Source organism: Alexandromys fortis, unplaced genomic scaffold, assembly GCF_014885135.2.
Source record: "Alexandromys fortis isolate MF-2015 unplaced genomic scaffold, M_Fortis_MF-2015_v1.1 scaffold_7, whole genome shotgun sequence".
In the NCBI taxonomy this organism is placed as follows: domain Eukaryota; kingdom Metazoa; phylum Chordata; class Mammalia; order Rodentia; family Cricetidae; genus Alexandromys; species Alexandromys fortis.
Window position 1 is genome coordinate 6979541 of NW_026067920.1, and position 23490 is coordinate 7003030.

General features: G+C 40.1%; 1 protein-coding gene across 1 annotated transcript in view; it reads right to left on the reverse strand.

Moving 5' to 3' along the window:
- Nucleotides 1-3126: 3126 nt before the first annotated feature.
- The window catches only part of Hormad2 (HORMA domain containing 2), a 101418-nt gene continuing 81054 nt past the window's right edge, over nt 3127-23490 (reverse strand). The window contains exon 10 of the mRNA XM_050141072.1: nt 3127-3231. Within this exon, the coding sequence (XP_049997029.1) occupies nt 3127-3231 (105 nt within the window). The remainder of the gene's footprint in view (nt 3232-23490) is intronic.

Consider the following 23490-nt stretch of genomic DNA (forward strand, 5'->3'; position numbering starts at 1 on the left):
TGGGAACACTTGGGCTCTATAGCTCCTTTCAAGTCTCACTCTCGGGATAGAAGCTTAACCTTACCATGGCATTTAAAATAAAATAAAATAAAAGTTTTCAACAAACAAAACAATTATGCCCTCAACTACACCCTTGTAGTCTATGGATACTGAAAACTGTATATCATAGAGCAAGGACCTCAATATACAAATCACAGTTAGCATGTTACCACAGAAACAAACGAGTACTTTCCAAAGAGGACACGATTAGGTATTCACTCACGTGTGCAGAGCTAGACTGTCACTTGGGCTTCCTTCCAAATGACATTCATTATAACTGAGCATTGCTTTTACTATGAGAATCTGTGGAAGTCACTGAAGATCTCATACTGTTGGTTCTGAAGCCATAAATCATCAATTCTCAGTTACACTCAAAATGAGCTCTAATGTTTCTAGAATTTTAAATACCACAGAAGTTTGAACTTATCTCAGTGCAACTTTGCCACTGATACCATTTCCAGCCTCTTCCTGGCAGACGTGAGCTGGAAGTGAAAGAGCCTAGACACCAGAGGGACCTGCAGGAGGGGAAACGAAGGTGTGGTTTTGGTGCCTGGCTTCAAAGGCCAGAGGCAACGCTGAGCCCAGCCTATTTCTTTTTAGCTAGACTAATTTCTGTACAGAGAGCAAACCACTCACCAAAGTCAAACTTCCCCACATGAGTTTTAGTTTAACAATGCCCCAGTTTCCAAGCTATCGTCTTCTAATCTTTGTAACTGTGCTGAGGAAGCAAGCACAGGCAGGGTGAGTGAAGGGCCAGCAGAGCACAGTGTGGCGTCCTGCCCTGCAGCCGTTCTCATGGTGTCACCGCTCCTTCCCCACCGCTCTCTCCCTCCTTCCCTCTTCTCCTTCTCTTCTAGTTTTTGACGTAGTTGTATTTATTCATTTTCCGACAGCTAGGGACAGAAATGAAAGATTAAAGGATTTCTTTCCTTTAAGTAAATCTTTCAGTGAATGAAACTGAATGTCTTCAGTCCTTGATAACTAGCCTGTAAGAGCTAGCTATGCAGTGTAAAACCAGCTATTTTACACGTTCTTGTTTCTCAGATCTTCTTGGTAATAGAGCCCCTTCCCTGCACGGCTACCAAGGACAGGTATCCAGCAACTTCTCTCCCACCTCATGTACTCACTGCATCAGAATCACACTGAACCCAACAGCAGTGAGAAGCTCTTTAGTTGAGAATGGGGGAAATAAAAGATAAAAGTCAGATCACTACAGACAATTTTTAAACTTTAAGGATCATTTTCAATTTTAGGCTAAGTTTCTAATAAAAGTAAACATAAATTGCGAGCTAAATTCTTTTAAACAAAATGGTTCCTTCTGAAATCCAGATTGACTAATTACTCTGTACAACTCATTTGCTCTGCAAATCAAAGACCCCGAGATGTGAAGTCCCTGTGTGTTCACAGCTCGTGGTGACTCAGCTCGTCAACTGTGAGACAGCCCCCTGCAAAATCCTGACGACCTGTGGAGCTCAAGAGCTCTTCCTTACTCTTAGCCAAACTGACCTCTTGACGCTTTTACAGATTTGGTCTTGGATCTGCCCTCAGGAGAGACACAAAATAAACCTAATCCCTCTACTAGACAGCAAATCTCCTTATGTGATTCTCTTAAAAGAAATTATGATGACTCAGGCTACACTTCTATCAAGGATATAATAAACCCAATTACCTTTCCCCTCCTGCTCCTTTTAGTGGCAGAGTAGGCTTACATGAAACTACTTAGTACGCTAGGCAGGGAAAATCCAACCCCCTCTTCCACCACAGTCCTTGGTGCTTTACTCAGGTTTAAGGCTTCAATTGATACTCAGCCCTATGTCAAAGGGCAGTGCTAGACAGGCAGGCTACTTTGGCTTTCCTCTGTACCACAGACTTCTGCAGACTAAGGTACATCCAGCCCAGAGATACTCTTTTGTCAAAGGTCATATGATCTCAACTTCTGTGATAGAATCCTAAGAATTTTCCACAGGACTCAGCCCTGACAGTTTGGTTGGGTTCAGTTAAACCATACTGTGTGATAAGCACTCAAATGCGGAGAGCCACACTGCCTTGAGAAGAGCAGCAAATGTGAGATACGATGAGAACGCCCTGCAGGCCTGGCGAATGGCTCAGTGCATAAGGACACTCGCTGCCAAACCTGATGACCTACATTCAGTCCCCAGAATCCACATGATGGAAGGGGAGAACCAACTCTAATAAGTAGTCCTCTGATTACCACCCATACACCATGGCAAGTAAAACACACACACACATGTAAAGCATACATATTTAATACTTATCTATCCCGTTTATTAAGTTCAATTATTAAATTCGATGTTACATAAATCATAAAACAATTCTTTAACTCATATATTGTTCATATCACATTAATTGTTAAGCCTATCAAAATTCTTCTAGAATAGGGAGAGGACAAATAGAATCACCTACAAGTTACAGACTGATAAACTCAAATATTTTTTGGAAAATATTCAACATAGGTCTTACAAGGGAACCAAGCTCCTGAATTGTTGCATGTCAGCTGTTTGGGACTGGCCGACAAAACAGGGCCTAGGCCCAGAGCTGAGGAATTTCACAGGGAGGACATCTTGGTCCACAAGCTGCTGGTCAACTTTGTGATTGAAGTCAACATGTAAATCACGTCTGGCTAATCACCTCCATGCATATCCTATGCTATTCTGTGCGAGTTTTAATAAATCTATGGAAGGATTCCAACACACAGGTTACAGCAAGTCAGAATATCTCTCAGTAGTCCAGATACCTGGAGAGTTGTTATGTAAAGAAAAACCCTCTTCTTTAAGAACAGCAACTTATTTCTTTTCAAAATGGCTGCTATGGTTCTTTTGCAAATACAAAGTCTGTCTCATCTCTGACTTGGCCGTGAGATAATGCCATCCCACAGCAGCCCTGGTGATCTTGTTTCCTTCTGGCAAACTGAACCATGTCCTTCTCAACAGTGTGGCAGCTTAGAAAACTGAGTAAAAAAAGTTGAGCAAAAACTTAAAAAAAAGTTTGGTGATAAAAACTTACTTTCCTGTTACACTATTTCATACATGTTTTTACAGAACAGATGCTGTTAAAGGTACCAAAGTTTCATTTTCTTTTAGGGATGAGGATTTTCACTGGCTCACTGACCTTCCTCTTCTTCCCGGAGCTTTCAAAACTTGACTCAATGTGCACAAAATTCACTCTTTGAATCTGTGAGAATCACCAAAGAGAGGTATAATTCAGCAGAGATGTGACATCTACACAAGACATGTAGAAGACAGGAAGACTAAGCGTACATAATGGATCCAAACCTGCTGCTCTCCTGTGGGCTTGTTTGGCCTGGCACATAACCCTGCTGCCAGTATCAGAATTTGGCATTCCAAGTTTCAGGACTGAAGTCCCCTGGAGGCAGCCAGTTTCTGGGACAGTGTCTTGGCTCTCTCTAGTGAATTCAGCACATCCAACTCTTGAGGGAAGGCTTGTTGATCAAGGTGTGGGGCCAACAAGGAGCAAGTAAGGGTCAAGGGAGATCTAGGGCACTGATTACTTAGAGGCAGACATAATGTAAATCCTTTTTTCAGCTAGCAGAGAATACAACCTTGTCTTTTCTGCAACTGTTTAGACAAAGGCTTACAAAGGACAGTGACTCCTTCAGCTGCAGAAAAGGATATATTATTGATTACAGGGGAGCTGATCAGTGAATTATTACTAATCATCAACAATAAGACAATTTTAGTGAAGATCTTAGGGCTTATTTTTGCTCAACTGAATGAGTAAGTGGAGGTATATATGTTCTGCCAGTCAACCCCTGATGCCTGGAGTTCCAAGAAAGATATAAAGGGCATTGTATATTATTCAGCTGCTAGAAGGGAATAACGTCCCCCCCCCCCTCCACATCTTCTGGTGCTGTGGAAGGAAAATGTAATCCAGTATATTTTAAAGCCAGACTTCTCAGAATGAATACAAGAGGCTCCAACATTATCCCTCTTTTCTATTGTAGTAGATGCAGGTTATTATTGATATAGTATAACTGTTGACAGAGATTGCTGTCCTGCCCGATCCTGTAGCCGTTCAGCCCCAAAGAAACACACAGAAATTTACATTAATGATAAACTGATTCATCTGTAAGCTCAGGCTTCTTATTAACTAATTCTTACATCTTAAATTGGCCCATTATTCTTGTCTGTGTTTAGCCATGTGGCTTGGTAACTTTATGAGTGAGGCAGTCCCATCTTGCTTCCTCTTGGTCTGGGTGATAACTGCAGACTGTGTCTTTCCTCTTCCCAGAATTCGCCTGTTCTCATCGCCCCGCCTCTGTTTCCTGCCTGGTTGCCCCTCGTATCCTTCCTGCCTGGCTACTGGCCAATCAGTGTTTTATTAAAATAAAGTGACAAATCTTTACAAAGTACAAGTCCCACAGCATTTCCTGATGGCCCATATGTCTGAGTTCTACGTCCAGAACAACCTCAGGACTGCTGGCTGAAATGATCAAGCCTCACAGGATGGCTTTAATTTCTCACCCTCTTGTCTCCATCTCCCAAGTTTTGACATTTCAGGTGTATATCACTACAGCGAGCTAATGTAGTGAACCTGAGCCACATCTCTAGCCCTGCTGTATTTTTAAACATACAGTTCTTAAGGTTTCTTAGCTAAGCATGTTGGCTCATATCTCTAACCCCAGTTCTTGAAAGATTGTAGGATTATTGTAAATTCAAGGCCACCTTGGACTTCAGTGTCTCATAGAGAATAAAACTTGAATCACAAAATTCACATGGGCCTGAAAAAACTCAGAGGATACACTTCTGCTGTGCAGTAGTTCACTAGTTTCCATTGTTAATTTAGTAACATTCTCTGCTTAAGAAGCCTAAGAACAGGATTTGCCTTACGCACAGATAGGGCAGCCACCTGATCTGCAGTATTTAGATAACATTGTGAAAGGTCTTTTCTTTGTAAATTAAATGACTGTTATGCTTCCCTGTATATTCATTGCCTTAAAAATGCTTTTTATTTGAATATTGTTCCATCTTTTTTTCTTTAGCTGTCTTTTCTGTTTTCTATCCCCCACCCCAGTGACTTTATTATCTCCTAGGAATCAATTACATTTCATAAGCAGCAAGTCCTTATAGTTAGTTAAGCATTCAATGTAGATCTCTTCTAAACCCCACACTTGCATGTACATCTAACAGCCCACTATAAGTCTCTACATAGTCATTCCAAAGAAAACCCAACCATACTATGTCTTAGATTGGAATTCATCACCTGCTTCTGTAAGCCTTCTCCAAATCTTTGTTTACACCTAAGGTATTCAAGTTAAAAGTCTGAGATTGGGGAAAGCTCATGAGGCCTCAACCCTAGGCAAAGAACTAAAGGTTACTAAGGGATATTGAGTGGGAGAAATAGTCTTCCCCAGGGAAGAGTACACCAACTGGTTATCCAATACCAAATGGTCAGCCCTGAAAACACACATACAAGTAACATTATATGAACTGATCAAGCTGTCTTTATATATTTAAGACTTTATCAGCCCCCACACATACCCCCACATCCTCATACCCCCACCATGCATTTGTGTGCCTATGGCAAAGAAAAAGAGCATGAATTTGAAAGAGAGCAAATGGGGCAAGAGAACGTCTGGAGGAGGAAATGACACAATCATATTCCAATCTAAAAAAAAAAAAACCCTAAATTAAAAAAATTGTGATTCATCCGTGGTCGCCTTGTCATTCTCACTCTGAAATATTAAATCCTGTTGATTTTATCTTAACAGTGCTCAAATCCACCTGTGTGGCCAACAAAAGCAAACTCGATGGCATTTTTATAAACTTTTTGTCTCATACTGCTTTGAGCTATTTTTTGTCTTATTGGTTTTTTGCTTGTATATTATGATTTCTGATTTTGTGTTTCTGTGGTTTTGTATATGTGTGTTTATTTTTTGGTTTGTTATCTAAAGAAAGGACGGACTTTGAGTTGGATGGTTAGGGAAGTGAGGAGGATGGGGGAGGGGAATGCATGATCAGAATATATTATATGAAAACATTTTCCACCCATCTGTGTTTTCTACTATATCTAATTTAGTGCAGGCCAGTGTCATTTCTTCCCATTTATAGTTGCTGTTTGGCTAACCTACTCTTCAGTCTTCAATATAAGCAGTGTTGTATCCATCGCATCTGACCAGTCATTCTTCTGTATCATTACTCAGTCCTAACAAGTCCCCACTCACCAGGATGAAGCTCAGTGTTTTCCTGCCTCGGCCCTTCTCTCCCTTCAGACTCCGCCTTTATGCTCAGTCCTATTATTTTCTCTTCCTTTCATCTGGCACATGGTAGCCCTACAGCTTCTACTATCTTCCTTGCCATCCTGACAGCTGTACTGTGTTCTTACCCTTTTGTAACATTTACTACAAAGAATTACCAGTCCTTCTTACCAGTCTTTCTCCCAGTCTTTGTGATAAGAAACAATATTTTAGTCATCTTTGCATTCTTAGTTTCTAGCCTCAAGCAGGAACCCTTTAATTAATCCCTGAAAGGAATGAACACATGCAATACTGAAATTGACCAACTGAGTGTGTGTGCGCATTTGTGTTTTTGGAGGTAAACATGTATGTGTGTGTATATGTACCATCCATCTTGTTTGTTTTGAGGCAGGGTCTCTTAATGGTCTAAAGCTTATTGATTAGGCTTGTCTGGCTGATCAGCAAGTCCTATAGGGATCTGCACGTTTCTGCCTCCTGAGTCCTGGGATTATAAGCACATACACCATGTATGGCTTTTATTATTATTATTATTATTATTATTATTATTATTATTATTACTTAACAAGTGGGTTCTGGGAATTAGACTAAGGTCTGTGTTTGACAAGACTTGTACTGAATGAGATATCTCCCAGTCTTTGAAACTGATGTTTTAGCCAGGCACTAGAATAATATATCTGGTAATATAAAGAAAATAATCAAAGTCAATTTTCAGGATTGAGCTTTGTGAAGAGTCATTAAGCACATGATTACAATATAATACAATGCTATATTATCCAAACAGACATCCATCCTTTCAGCAATTACTGTCTATGACACAAATCTAAGTGAACAAGAGTGATAAAAGTCCCTGTCCCATGGACTGTACAATCTGATTCCATTACTTTTTGGCTTAGTAATTTCCAATGGCATCACTACAGGTTTGGCTGTCTGCTTGGAAGTCATGCTTTCTTAAAATTCCTGTTTCCTCAGGAAAGTGTTCACAGTGCTACACACTTTGGCAGGCCAGGTGAGAGCTTACTGGACCCCTTGAGTGAGTGTCTCCTCACTTCTCTGGTCACGTCTGAAATGCAACCTTTGATTTTGTACCCTGCTCCCTTTTGATTCTAGTCCTTTGCATGTGATACTTCAGCCTAAAATAATTTTTCTTATATTTTCACTTGTAGGTTCTGACTCTGATGAAAAATTATTTCACCAAAGAAAATTTGTCCATCCCTGTGATACCACTACAGACATATATCTAGTTCTCCAGTTTCTAGCTACTAACTAATGCCTCAAGGCATGTCACAGAAACTCAAATCTTCCGTCTTTCTCTGACCTTTTTCTGATAGTAGATGACAGGTAAATAACAGCAGATATTATCTTCATTTCAGACAGTGATCTGTCTCATAACTGGAAGCTGCATAGAGAGGTCAACAAGACTGAACGAAGACATAATAGTCTCCTTCATCTAGTCTGTTAGCATTATATTCCCAAATGAGCCCTTGAGGTTCCTGACCCATAGAGAACATGCAAGCTTTGTGCCCCTTCTCCTATACTCCACCATGTGCACCTTCTAATACCCTTTATAAACACAGTGTGTCCCCACGAATTCTATGAGCCATTCAAACAAGTTATTTGAACTTCAGGGAGCTGTTGGAATCATAAATTGTGCCAATGGGTCAGGGGCACAGGAAAAAGAAATAGGTGTAGCTTGCAACTGGTATCTGAAGTGTTTGTGCTTGGGGCTCGGGATTCACTTTACATAGACAGTGTCAGAATGGAATTGAGTTAGAGGACACCAGATTGGTTAGAGCAAGCAGAAATGATAGCTTGCTTTTTGATGAAGAGAAATCCTCATACCTTTCAAGTCATAAGAGTCTTGTGCATTGGAGCTGGGAGATGGCTTAGTGGGTAAAGTACCAGCTGCTAAAGCATAAAGTCCTGAGTTCATGTCTCCAAGCACTCATGTAAAAGCAGGGTACAGTAGTAACATCTATAACCCCAGTTCTGGGTGAGGGTCAAAGATAGGTGGATTGCTGGAGCTCAGTGGTCTGCCAGTCTGGCTGAACTGGTGAGCTCCAGGTCCTAATGACACTGTCTCAAAAAACAAATTGGCGAGTAACTGAGGAAGGTACCAGATATTGACTTTTAGCATGCATGTGCACACACAGAGAGGCACACATACATATACATGTATCCTGGAACACATATGAACACATACACATATATAATGTACACACATACACAGAAAAGGGGGAAGAAGTCTTGTGTTGAGGTGTGAAAGCAAAGAAAAATAGTTTGCTTTATTTAAACAAACACAATCCCAATCAAGTTAGGTTTCACCAAACATACAATCTATAGAATTCTAGATTAGAAACATGCTGTTTTTGTCACATTTGAATCAGCAACATCTAGGAAGTGCCCTGAATATATAAGAGACTTAAGAATGAATGAATCTTCAAACAGCACCATGTTTGCAATGTAGAAATGTAGCAGAGGCATCAAGTGAGTGCAAGATGATGGACCTGCACACTGTTGTGATCAGTGGATGACTTGAGTGGCGGTGGAGATGTACAGAAGTCAAACTTGAGATAAATATTTAGAAGTCAGAAGACTGGTCGCTGCATGTGAAGGTAAAAGAGATTTGGAACATCAGCAGTAACCATAGTTTGCTTAATGTATAAACGAAGATGATATTCTCTAAACTAAAGAGCAATGGGGATTTTGAACCTGCTGAGAATAGAGAGTACCTACAAGATTTCCACAGGGACATACTGAACAGAGGTAAGCAGAGGTTTGAGTATCAGGAGAAAACTCTGGTTTAGAGATGTAAATCTGAGAGTCAGCTGCCTGAATAATTAAGGCCCTGGGTGTGGAAGTGTTTGCTTATTAGGAGAGCAGAGCGTGAGAAGGAAAAGGGGCCAGGACACAGCCTTAAGGAATTCCAACATTTGGAAATTAGCCGGTAAGAGGAGCCAACAAACAAGACCAAGGGAGGAAACTGCCAGCAGACTGTTATATCAAGAAACCCAGGGGAGAGCGATGCTGAAAACAGAAAGGTGGTGGTCAGCAGTATCAAGTGCTGCTGAGAGTAAAGGGTGATCAGGACCCCAGACTACTGGGTGCACTGGATTGGTCCGAGTAAAAGTCATCTGAAAAGTGAATAAATAAATAAAAAAAACCAAACTTTATGAAAGCCAAGAGCCTGGGGAATAAGGAGAACAGAGGAAAGATACTGATTTGTGTCTTGAAGAATGGGCAGCCGTTTGCCAGGCTGCAGGTGGCAGAGACAAAGGAGAGGTCACTTGCAACAGAGTTCAGCAGATTTAAAGTTGCTGAGTTATAAAAAAAAACAAGGAAAGAAAAAAAAGGAAAAGAAAAGTATATGGGACAGTGAGAAATGTCCCTTTATAAGAGCAGCTTGCAGGGCTAGGTTTTATATATCCTGCAATTATTACTCAATATTATGTTAGTATAAATTAACTTATCAAATAATCTCCAGGTGTCAGCCAGCTGGAAGCCAGGTCTTTCAGGCTTTGGAAAGAAAACGATATATTTCCATACAGCAAGAGTGAGCAGTTCAGGCCACGGTAATTACCCTGCATCAGGAGGTAGACCTGCATGGGGAACCAAGGGATGGGCTGTTCCAGGCATCCAGGAAATACAGAGAACTTTACATGCTTTGGATGAGAATGCAATGAATTTTGTTTACTCTAAACTTATTATTCAGGTCAGATTTGGCAAAAAATGTTTTTTTTTCTATAAAATGTTATTTCTCTGGTGTGAATTCATAACCAAGCCTTAACTACGAATTCTCTGTCATTTCCCAAGTTAAGAAGTTCTATAGTCCAGAGTTTGTGCCCCTATAAGGAAGTTGCAGCATTGATATCAGTTTGATTCTTCTCCCATTTATCTTTCTGGCATCATGAAAAGATTAACAGTAATTTAAAAATAAATGATATTAGCATAAATGTAGGTCATGTTAACATAATGAATGAACAGTGTCAAGGCAAATGCTTACAGAGAACACTTATCTCCAACTTCAGGGGAGCTATGGAAATGCCGATGTGTTACGGGGCCTTAGGAAAGCTTTGTTCATTTGTTTAATTTCTTTATATTCTATTACAGAAAAGGGTTCTGAACCAAGACTAGTTTTATTTAGGAGATTAATGTGTATTCTTCATAGCGTTTTAACTAGATAATTGCATTTACCTCAAGAAGCTGTTATATGAATTATCTTTTCATGTTCCCTAAGGTAAAAGTCTCACAATGAACTCAGGTGTGGTAGTATATGTCTTTAATTCCAGAACCACTGTCCCTAGAAAGGTAGATATCTGTGAGTTCAAAGCCAGGGCCTACATAACTTGTTTCAGGACAGCTAGAGCTACATAGTGAAACCCTGTCTAAATAAGTAAAGTTTTATAATGACTGAATCTGATAAATGCTGTTTGAGAACTCTTTCTGTTGCAGACACTGTGCTAAGTACTATAGAGCCAAAAGTGATCAAAATGCACCCTATGTCCTTAAAGAGATCCTGGGAGGAAAACAGACAGGATGGATAATAGAACAGCCATGTTTAAGGCCGGACAGTGTTGGCGCACACTTTTAATCCCAGCACTCAAGAGACAGAAGCAGGCAGATCTCTGTTCAAGCCAGCCTGGTCTACAGAGCTAGTTCCAGGACAGACAGGGCTATTACACAGAGAAACCCTGTCTCGAAAAACAAAAATAAAACAACAACAAAATGTTCCAAAAATATCTTAATCATTTTTCTTCTGGAGACATATCAAGGTTTCAAAGACATAAAGCTTGAACTAAGAATTACAAGTAGACAGACACCAGACAAATGGCACAGGAAAGAGGGTTGCAAAGGTGACATTCTAGACAGAAGGAACACAAGCACATGAAGGGATAAGGGCAATGGACTGCGAACACCCTGAAATGGTGTGTAGACAAATGGTTCCCAAAGCTCATCAGTATTAGACAGTAGTGTGAAGGGTGATGGGCGAGGCTGAGCTGAGAAGCAGTGGCACTACTTCAAAGGAGAAGTGATCTGCAAAAGCAAGAGTAGTAGCAAGGTTATCGGGGAATACTGACAGGCCAGAAGGGTAAGGCGAGAATGAAAGCCTAAACTTAAGCCCTACTTGGACCTACCTGTTCACTGGAACCAGCACAAGGATGGAAAAGCAAAGAATGAAAAAAGGACAAAGTAGCTGTGTCTGGTAATGCTACTGACCACGGTGAGAGACAGAGAAAGCTAAGGGTATAGAGCTGTGAACAGGGTGACTAGGACGGGTGGGAAAAAACAGTGCATTTTCAAGATTCTGAGTGGGAGATAAGGTATTCCAAAGAAAGACATCCATAAAAGTGAAATACGTGGTAGAGGAGACTGTACCAGCAGGACACACTGAAAGAAGTATTCGGGAAAAAGGAAGGGATAGTGTTTTCTGACATTTGGAAGAAAAGAGATAAAGTAGATTTATAGATTTTTCTCCTCCTATTCCTTCTCTCTTCCTCTCAACAGGTTGCTTTGACTAAAACTTGCCATCGGGTAGGCCCTTAACTCACAGAGATATGCCCTCTGCCTACAATGCAGATACCTCTTGATTGATCATGGAGTTTTATTATGACAAATCTGCTATTATGCTGAAAATATACTAAGGTAAAATGTATTTAAAACACCCAAGCTAATGAATGTCTCAGCTTAGCAGCACAGTACACTACAGAGTATCAGTTGACTGTGGTCAGCCGAGAGCGGTGGCTTATGGCCCTGTCCAGCATCACACAAGAATGCAGGCAGAGGAGGCAATAAAAGACTTGTGAAAATAATGTGCAGGTGACTTAGGACTCAGATAGTTTTAAGATATATCACTTTCAGCCTACATCCATCATCCATCTCTCTGGGACTCACTTAGCCTCTTGGTGCTAACACAAGATCCCCCTAGTTTTTCCCTACCATCCTTTTCTAGCACATCTCCATTCCTTCGTGACTCCACATTAATCCACAGAATGGTGCCCTATAAGGGACCCACAGTCCCATCCTTGGCTTTATCCTCCTTCCCCTCCTCTATTCCAGTCTCTGCATCCTCCTCTTAGACCTGCTGCTGCCTGATTGCCTGAGCCCCCTCTCGCTGCTCACCTCTTTTCCCTTTCGACTTGGCCTCTTGGTATGGAGTTAGGGTTCCCTAGTTCTTCCTTGCTGCCCCTTTCAACCTTTCTTTCTAGCCCATCCCTATTCCTTTGTGACTCCCTGGGAATCTGCAGAACTGCTTTGTCTAACAAAGACTCACAGCTGCCATACTTGGCTGGGACTCAGGGACACCTATTGCTGATACACTTGACTGGGACCCTGATTGGGGCAACAGCAACCAAAGATAGGAACCCATCCATCAAAGGCTACCCACCCATCGATGGTAAGACCATATATCTACATCAAGAAACACCTCAAACATAACTACAGATGTCTAGATTCTAGTGCTGTGGGATATCTTTCTGTACACTGTGAATATGTGTTGCTTTCATTGGTTGATAAAGTTTCTTTGGTCTATTACAAGGCAGGATAGAGCCAGGTGGGAAATGCAAGCAGAGATACAGGAGAGGAAAAGTGGAATCTGGGAGACACTTTCCAGCTGCCAAAGGAACAACATCCCAGCAGACCAGTAATGCTATGGCCATATGGCAATACTTTGATAAATAGAAATTGGTTAATTTAAATGTAAGAGCTAGCTACTAATAAGCCTGATCCATCAGCCAAACATTTGAAATTAATATCAAGCCTCTGAGTGGTTATTTTAAAAGCAGCTATAGGACCAAGCAGGATGAACAACCAAGACAATATACCTCCCCAGAAGACAGCAACTATATTGTAACAGTCCCCAATAAAAGTGATTTAGCTGAAGCACAAGACAAAAACTTCAAAATAGCTATTAGAAATATGTTCAAGGACCTTAACAATATGACAAATAAATGTCTTGATGAAGACCATGAAAATTAAATATGAAAACAACATAAATACATAAAAATAGAACTCAACAAAGAAATAGAATCGCTAAAGGACAAACTTAAATAAATGAAAATCTCAGGAAACCTAGCAAAAACCTCACAGGGAAGCCTCACTAAGAGATTAAAAGTCATAGAAAAGAAACTTTCAAGTCTTGGAGACAAAGTAGAAGAAATAGGTATCTCAGTCAAAGAAAATGTTAAATCTAAAAAAAGTTCAGGCACAAAACATCCAGAAAATATGGGACAATATGAAAAGACTAAACCTGTAGATAATAGAGGAAGAAGAAAATCAGGTCAAAAGCATAAAACAATTTAAATAACAGCATAGAAAAAAATTTCCCCAATCTAAAGAGATACTCAATAAGGCATAAGAGGTATAGAGAACACCAAATAGAACCAGAAATGAAACTTCTCACAACACATAATATTCAAAACACTAAATGTACAGAAGAAAGAAAGGATTTTAAAACCTGCAAGGGAAAAAGGCAGGCTCATTAGAATAACACTTGACTTTCCAGTGGAGACTTTGAACACCAAAGGGGCCTAGACATATGTCTTATGAGTTTTCAAAAACCACAGATGACAGCCCATACTACTATACCCAGCTAAGCTTCCCACTAAAATTGATGGAAAAAGAAAATTAGCTTCATCATTAAAGATAAATTTAATCAATTTCTTCCCACCAATCAAATTTTACAGAAGGCACTAGAAGGAAAACTTCAATCTAAAGAAAAGGTTAACAACACACAATAGGACATAAATAACAAGTAATCACAGAACAAATAATCAAAAAAAGAGGAGGGGGCAAACATACCACCACAACAAAATAACAGAAATTAATACACACTGCTCTGCTCAATATTAACTCTCAATAATAACTATCTCAATTCCCTAATAAAAAGACATAAAAAACATGATCCAACTCTTTGCTCCATCCAAAAGACACAGAAAGAGAATCCAAATCAGAACAATTAAAGATATAAAGGCAGACAGTACAAGAGACACCAAGGACATTCTGAGAAGCATAAGGATATACTTTAAAAATCTACATTTCATCAAACTGTAAAACCTAAAAGAAAAAGATGAATTTCTTGATATATAGTAAAAAAAATAAACAATTATACATACTTATAACCCCAAGTGAAATAGAAGTAATCAACACTAAAAATCTCAGGGCCAGATGGATTCTGCACAGAATACTACCAAACTTCAAAAAGAACTAATGCCAATCCTCCTCAAATTATTCTGCAAATTAGAAACTGAAGAACCATTTACAAATTCTTTCTATGAAGCCACTGTTCATGAAAAGACCCAGTTTCTGTACAGCAAAGGGCACCATCACTCAAAGCATTAGACTACCAAATGGGGAAAAATCTTCACCAACTATACATTTGATAGAGGGCTAGTATCCCTAGAATGTACAAGGGACTGAAAAAGAAAACAAATAACCCAATTAAAAATGGGGTATATGCCGGGTGGTGGTGGTGCACGCCTTTAATCCCAGCACTCGGGAGGCAGAGGCAGGTGGATCTCTGAGTTCGAGGCCAGCCTGGTCTACAAGAGCTAGTTCCAGGACAGGAACCAAAGCCTACAGAGAAACCCTGTCCCGAAAAATCCAATAAATAAATAAATAAATAAATAAATAAATAAATAAATAAGGTATAGATCTAAACAGAGAGTTCTCATCAGATAAAACACAAATGACTGAAAAACACTATTAAAAAGTTCAGCATCATTATTCATCAGGGAAATGAAAATCAAAACTAATTTAAGATTTCGTCTTTCCCCAGTTGAATGGCCAAGATTAATAAAACAAATGGCAGCAATTGGTGGTAAGGGTGTGGAGAAAAGGGAACACTCACTCATTCACTGCTGGTGGGAGTGCTCACTGGTACAGGCACTATGGAAATCAGTGTAGAGGTTTATCAAAAAGTTGAAATTAATCTACTACAAGATCAAGCTATCCTACTCTTGAGTGTCTTTCCAAAGGACTCTCCATCTTACTGCAGTGACACTTGCTCGTCCTTGTCCGTTGCTCTATTCATAATAGCTAGAGTTGGGAACAGCCTGGTATCTATCAGCTGATGAATGGATAATGAAAATGCGATGCATCAACAAAATGTGCTGTTATTCAGCTTGTAAGAAAAATGAAATTTGCAGGTAAATGAATGGGGCTAGAAACAATCAACCCCAGTAAGGTAACCCAGACACCCCAAAACAAATGATTTCTTTATAGGTGTAGGTTAGCTTTTAAGCTTTGGATATGTATATTTCAATTAGAATGATCACACAGATTAGGTAGCAAACCCTGTCTTGAAAAGCCAAAATAAATAAATGAATGAATGAATGGGAAGCTAAGAGTAAATGGGGGAAGGAATAAAAGGCAGGGTAAAGAGGGGAATATGTGGAGAGATAACTAACAGCAAAGCTTTTGAAGTCATATGGTCGCCCATTACTGTAGAAGCTTCCTATATATAATATAAAGTTAAATGAAATCACCGTATAATGGCTGAGACAATGTCCCAACTAGACATTTTATACCACCATATGGTTATTTACCATTTGTATTATCATCTTTTGTGAACTGTTTATTAGACTATTTATTGGCCAATTGTTTGAGTTCTTAATTAGGTTTCAAAAATTTTTTAGTTGTTTGGGAATTTGATTCAATGTTATTTGGTCATTTTTACCTTTGGTTCCCAGACCAATCCCCTCTCCCTGCCCACACAAATTTGTTCTTTCTCTCTCTCTCTCTCTCTCTCTCTCTCTCTCTCTCTCTCTCTCTCTTTCTCTCTCTCTCTCTCCAAGTCTAATGTGTGCTGCCTATATACTCTTCGTTGTGTGGCCATAAATTAAACAAAAACATCTATTAGGAGTCATATCCTTGAAGAAAACTGATTCTTCTCCCAGAAGCTATCTATGGTCAATATCTTAGATATAAGACTTCATGTTTTAATCCCTCTCAGTGCCAGGATTTTGTCTAGGACTTGTGCATGCACAACTGATTTCAGTTCACATGCGCAACTGCTCTGTCATATCCAGAAAACATCCTTGAAGTCATCCGTAACCTCTGACTCTCACAACCTGTTCTAGTGCTGTGAAGAGACACCATGACCAAGGCAACTCTTCTAAAAGAACATTTAACTGGGGGCTTTCTTACACTATCATCATGGCAGAAAGCATGGAAGCACACAGGCAGATATGGAGTTGGAGAAGGAGCTGGGAGTTCTACATCCTGATGTAAAGGCAGCAGGGAGAGAGACTCAGCCTGGCATGGGTTTTTGAAACCTCGAAGCCCACCCCCAATGACACACTTCCTCCAACAAGGCCACACTTTCTAATCCTTCTAATTCTTCCAGAGTTCCACTCCCTGGTGACTAAGCTTTCAAATATATGAGCCTACAGGGGCTTTTCTTATTCACACCACCTCACATCTGTTCACTCCATCTTCTGCAATGACCCCGGAGCCTTGGGGGGAGGGGATGTGATGTAATGCCTCATTTAGTGCTGAGCGTTCCAGTCTCTCATTCTCTGCACCTTGACTTCTGTCATCCCCTGAGAGAAGTTTCTCTGATGAGGGTTGAAATATGATGAATCTATGGGTATAAGGACAAGTCCTTAGGAGCTAGTTTAATATTATGTCTATTTAGCAGAATGATGGTGGTAGGTTCTCCCCTAGGACCTGTGACCTTTCTAGCTACAGATTTTAGCTTCCATAATGGTGCCAGGTATGGATTTCATCTTGTGGAATGAGCCTTAAATGCAAGAAAAAAAGTGGCTACTCCCATGACATTCAGGTCATTTATTGTACCAGTGAGCATGTCTCTCTAGGCCACGACAGCTGAGTAAACCTGATGTTCACTTTTCTCCTCCAGTAGCACGTGGAGTGCCTTCCAGCACGATGAAAGCTAGCCAATACAGGTGAAGATCTCAGGTCTGTACCAATTTGATTTCTCCATGATCCATGACACAAGTACACAGTGTCTTCAGCAATACGGCCTTACCATCAAGTTCTGGAAGGTAACCAAGAGTACTGGCAAGAACCTGTAATGTTTGGGATTCTATGTACCCTTGCTAGCTAACAACTACAAAAGTGGAACACTCTTAACAACTTTTAAGTGGAAACTTACATCTGGCACTGTGCTTTTTCTTAGCCTGTGGTATCTAGTAGGAGCATTATTGCCCTGGCATAGAGTAACTCTTTTAACTATTTTTATATATGGGTATGTATTTATTTTAGGAAGCATCTATAGTAGTAGGTTTCCTTATGATTCTTCCAAAAGTCTTCAGTGTTAATCTTTATCCATATTCCTTCTCTGTCCTCTCACCCCCACCATATTTAGCCTTTCCTGTTCCATATTACTCCTTTCATATCATTGCAGTCTATCTCCCCTCCCCTTGGAACTGCCCCCCAACTACATTCTATCCTCCTCCCGTAGGAGCCTTCCATGTCTCATTATTAGCTTCCTGACCTTTGTGAGTATTCCAAATGAGACACAGATATTTGAAGATTCAAAAGCTAACATCCACAAACAAGAGAAGTCATTCAGCATTTGTCTTTCTGTGTCTGGGTCACCTTAGTAAAAATGGTGATTTTCAGCTCTATCTACTACTTGTGAATTTTGTGATTTCATTTTTAGCAGCCAAACAACATTTCATTGTGCAAAATACCAGCACTGAGAAGGAGAAGTGGAAACAAAGACCCACCTCTAACCAAGAAGCTGCTTGCAATTGATACCTGTTGACAAAAAGAAAATTGGTTTTCTCCAATGGCAAAACCAATATTCTTCCAGGTTCCAGTGTGTGTGTGTGTGTGTGTGTGTGTGTGTGTGTGTTTGCTTTTAAAGAATAAATACATGCAGTTGGGTACAGAATCTCAGAGGAGTTGGGGAAGAGAAAATAATATAATCAAAATGTATTATATAAATTTAAGTACAAATTTAAAAAGTCCATTGTTAAAATGTACCACATTTTATCCATTCCTTAGTTTTAACTCCTTTTATATGTGTTTATGCATCTATTTTAGGAAGCTTCTATCATAGTAGGTTTACTTACACCTTGTTTCAAAAGTTTCTAGTGTTCCTTATCTTTCCTCATATTCCCTCCTGTTTCCATTTCCTGGCTATTGTGAATGCAGCCAATGGTCCTGGATGAGCTAAGTATCTCTATAGTAAGATATAGAATCCTTTTGGGAGTAGATCCAAGAATGGTATAGCTGAATCATGGGGCAGATCTATTTCTAGCTTTCTGAGGAACTTCCACACTGATGTCCATAGTGGCTGTACCAGTTTGCACTCCCACCAGCAACGAATAAATGTTTCCCTTTGTTTATATCCTTATTCCTTGTGTTTCTTTTTTTCAACTTGACACAAATTGTAAGGGAACCACAATTTTGAGATTATCTCCTTCAGACTGGCCTGTGTGCATGTCTGTGGCAGGGGGTATTTTCTTTTTGCTAATTGAAGTAGGAATACCCAGCCTTCTATGGGCAGTACCATCTCAAGGAATGTAAGCTTTAGCTATATAAGAAAATTAGCTGTGTGCTCAGTGGTTAAAAGCACTGGCTGCTCTTCCAGAGAACTTGGGTTTGATTCCCAGCATCCACATGGCTCACAACCATCTATAACTCCAGTTTCAGAGGATATGACACCCTCTTCTGAACTTCCTAGGTACTACACACATATGCACAGACATATATGCAGGCCAAAACACCCATACACATTGAGTACAAATAAATAAATCTAAAAAGGAAACAGTAGTTATATAAGCCAGAGGAAGCAAGCTAGTAGGTAGAATTTCTCTGGGGTATCTGATTCAGTTCCTGCCTCCAGCTCTGGCCATGGCTTCATTTGATGGTGGATTGTAACCTGTAAGCTGAAATAAATCCTTTCCTTTTGGTTATGGCATTTACCACAGAAAGACAACTAGAAAATTCCTCTTTTACAGATGTGGAGACTGACGATCAGAGGACTGACATGGCATATTCTATCCACTTCGCACATTTAGTAAGTATAATCCAGGTCTCCTGATATCAAACTCAGTGTTCCTTATAATTTACTCCTTCAATCCAAAAGGAGGGAAACAAAGGTAGGGCATTTTAGGAGAGGTCATCAGAACTCTATGTTAGGGCTTCCAGGCTGCTACAGGGGATCACTCCTTTCTTGAGCATAGTCTACGGTGACCTAAACACAGATGAAACAGAATTACTACTCTTATTTTAAAGCCAAGTTTTCCTTATGACTCTTAAATTTCTGTTCATCATTTCCCTGCCATCAAAATGGTACACGGCATTCTTGTAATGAGTAAATGGAATGGCACAGGTAAGAGTACCTAAAAACAAAACAAAACAAGACAAAAGAAAACAAACAGGATCTCACATGTACAAGTCATCCGGTGACTGACAGTTGCAATCACTCTCACTGCCTCAAGATGCTCCTGTCATACTGCATTCCTTGGCAGGCTAAAAATTGGGTCCCAAGAGCTGTCTATCTCCTAAGCCCTGAAACGTGTGACTGTTCCTTTACGTGGGAAAGGGAAGAACAGAGATGCTGATGTCATTAACAATCTAAAGATGGAGAGCGCAGTCTTCATTACCCAGGTGGGTTTAGATGATCATACGTGTGCTTAAAAGAGGGAACATGGAGGGACATGAACACCGAAGACACTGGTGAGCACACAGGGAGGGTGCAGTGCTATGGCACAAGTCAAAGAAGACCGGTGGCTACAGTTCTGCAAAGAGCTGCTCTGTAGAGGCTGTCCGAGTACAGCATACATGCAGAGCTTCCTAAGGATCACAGCGGTAGCAGAGATATAGATACAAATAAATAAGATTCCTTAAGACATGAAGATTATTGTAAAAACAATTGTTCCCAAATGGAATTATTATATTAACTAATCCTGCCCAAAATTCCAATAATATGCATGTTGGACCTTGTTACATGGATTCTAATAACCATACAGAAGAAAAAGACTACTGTAGAAACATTTAAAGAGGAGAATTATAAAGGGAAAGAGCTAAACTTCCACATGCCAAGACAAACCACAAAGTGAGAATTAGAGAATGGTAACAATGTCACATAACAGAATAAGAACTGTAAAGCATCTCCTTGTGTCTAAGAATATGACATTACAGTTTTGTCAGGGCAGAGTAGACTGAGTGGTTATCAATACAGGGAAAAGTCTTCCTACTAGAAAAAAAATTCAGATAGCTTAAAAAGTCAATTTTTTTAAATATTTATTTATTTATTATGCATACAATATTCTGTCTGTGTGTATGTCTGCAGGCCAGAAGAGGGCACCAGACCTTACTCCAGATGGTTGTGAGCCACCATGTGGTTGCCGGGAATTGAACTCAGGACCTTTGGAAGAGCAGGCAATGCTCTTAACTGCTGAGCCATCTCTCCAGCCCAAAAGTCAATTTTTTTAAAAAAGCAAATTAAAAAAATTAAGCTGGGCAGTGGTGGTACATGCCTTTAATACCAGCACTTGGGAGGCAGAGGCAGTTGTATCTCTGTGAGTTTGAGGCCAGCCTGGTCTACAGAGTGAGTTATAGGACAGCCAACGCGAGATAGAGAAACCCTGTCTTGAAAAACAAAACACAAAAACCAAAAAAGTATTAGAAGTAAATATAGAATATTTTGATTATAACTTTAGCATTGTTTTCCCTTATCTTTTCTTCTCTCCCTCCTCCTCTTTCTCTTTGTTTTTCTTCTCCTCTTCTTTCTTCTATATAGCCTAGCTGTCCTGAAACTCGCTCTGTAGACCTGGTTGACCTCAAACTCACAGACATCCATCCCCCTGCCTCTGCCTCCCCAGTACTGGGATAAAAGGTGTGTATCACCATGCCTAGTGGGAAGAGTTTCTTAAAAAAATATATCAATGAAATAATGGAAATACATCCACATTCAAGGGTTGTAAGACTTGATATTAACAATGTCAATACCATAGATTCAAAGCAACTTCTTTCAAAATTCCAATAATGGGATTGCTCATTATTAAGTGAGACGGCTCAGCAGGTAAAGGCTTTGCTGCTGCACCTGATGACCTCGGTCCAATCCCTGGAACCAACAAGGTGGAAGGAAAGGACTGACTGCCAAACGTTGTCCTCTAATTATACATATGTGTCATGGCCTCCTCCCTAATAAACAATGAAAAAAAAAGCCCAATAATGTTTCTTACATAAATAAAAATAGGACTATTCTAAAATTTAAAATGGGGTATAATGGCATAGCTCATAGTGGAGCCGTTCTCTACCAACTGATATGTGCACACCATTTATAGTATAACTCACAATAGCCAAAGTGGAAGCAATCTACATGTCTGTCCTAGTCAGAGTTTCTACTGCTGTATTGAAACACCACACCCCAAGGAAAAAAAGCTCTCTGGGGAAAAAAGGATTTATTTGGCTTACACTTCCAAATCACTGTTCATTATTGAAGGAAGTCAGTACAGAAACTCTAACAGGGCAGAAACCTGAAGGCAAGAGCTGATTGCAGAGACCATGGAGGAGTGCTTACTGGTTCACTGGTTCCTCATGGCAGGTTCAACCTGTTTTCTTTCTTTTTTATTTTATTTTATATTTTATTTTTTGGTTTTTTGAGACGCGGTTTCTCTATAGCTTTGGAGCATGTCCGGAACTAGCTCTTGTAGACCAGGCTGGCTTCGAACTCACAGAGATCCGCCTGCCTCTGCCTCCCAATGCTGGGATTAAAAATGTGTACCACCACTGCCCAACTTATTTATTTATCTATTTATTTTTGTTTTTCGAGACAGGGTTTCTCTGTAGCTTTGGAGCCTGTCCTGCAACTAGCTCTTGTAGACCAGGCTGGCCTTGAACTCACAGAGATCCGCCTGCCTCTGCCTCCCGAGTGCTGGGATTAAAGGTGTGCGCCACCACCACCCGGTGAGAAACCCTGTCTTGAAAAACAAAACAAAAAACAAATAAAAATTATTTCTTTACTTTCAAATAACTAAGTAATTCATTTTGCATTCTGGTGGTAAAGATGGACACACAAAGCATAAAAGCTCTCACACACACATACTTAAGTAGTTATAAAAAAAGAAAAAGGTTTGTGTTTGGATTGTAGAATGAATAGAAGAAACCTTCAGGCAATGAATGATAATGATGACGTTATTAGATGTATCGCATCTGACATACATTTGTTGACTCTTCTAACAAAAGAAGAGGGTTGGGTGGTGGCACACACTTTTGACCCCAGCACTCAGGAGACAATGCCAGCCAGATCACTGTGAGTTTGAGGCCAACCAGTCTACACAGGGAGTTTCATGACAGCCAGTACCACATATCAAGACTCTGTCTCAGAGAGAAAGAAGAAAGGCTGAAGACAACTGTCAAAAGAGGAGTAGGCATCTAAACAATATTCTTTTTAAAAATAATAAATTATATTTATTGATTGGTGGTAGAGGATATATCAAAATGCTCTTGTGGAGTTCAGTGGACACCATTCAAGAGTAGATTCTCTTTTTCTACTTTGTGGGTCTCAGGGTTTGAATCAGGTTGTCAGGCTTGGTGGGAAGCACCTTTACCTGCCAAGCCATCTCACTGTCCACCCCCTTTACCTGCCAAGCCATCTCACTGTCCTAAACTTAATTTTATAAAAAAGGATTTATTTATTTTTATTTTTGTGTGTGAGTGTTCTGCCTGCCTGCCTGCCTGTAGTACACCAGTACTCATCGAGGCCAGAAGAGAGCACTGGATTTCCTGGAACTAAAATTGCAGACAGTTGTGAGACACCAGGTTGGTGCTGGAAACTGAACCTGGGTCGTTTGCAACAGCAGCCAGTGCTCTTAACTGCTGAGCCATCTCTTCAGAGCCCACATTCAACATTCCTATCAAAGTTTTTTGACACAAAATGAAAGCCAGTCTAGGTAGCTCACCTCCTGATTCTAGCTCTCAGAAAGCAGAGGCAAGAGGATCCTGAGTTCCAGGCAAGACTGGGATATACAGTGAGATCCTGTCTTTCTTTCTTTCTCTCTCTCTCTCTCTCTCTCTCTCTCTCTCTCTCTCTCTCTCTCTCTCTCTCTCTATCCCTTCCTTCCTTCCTTCCTTCCTTCCTTCCTTCCTTCCTTCCTTCCTTCCTTCCTTTCTTTCTTTCTTTCTTTCTTTCTTTCTTTCTTTCTTTCTTTCTTTCTTTCTTTCTTTGGTTTTTCGAGACAGGGTTTCTCTGTGGCTTTGGAGCCTGTCCTGGAACTAGCTCTGTAGACCAGGCTGGTCTC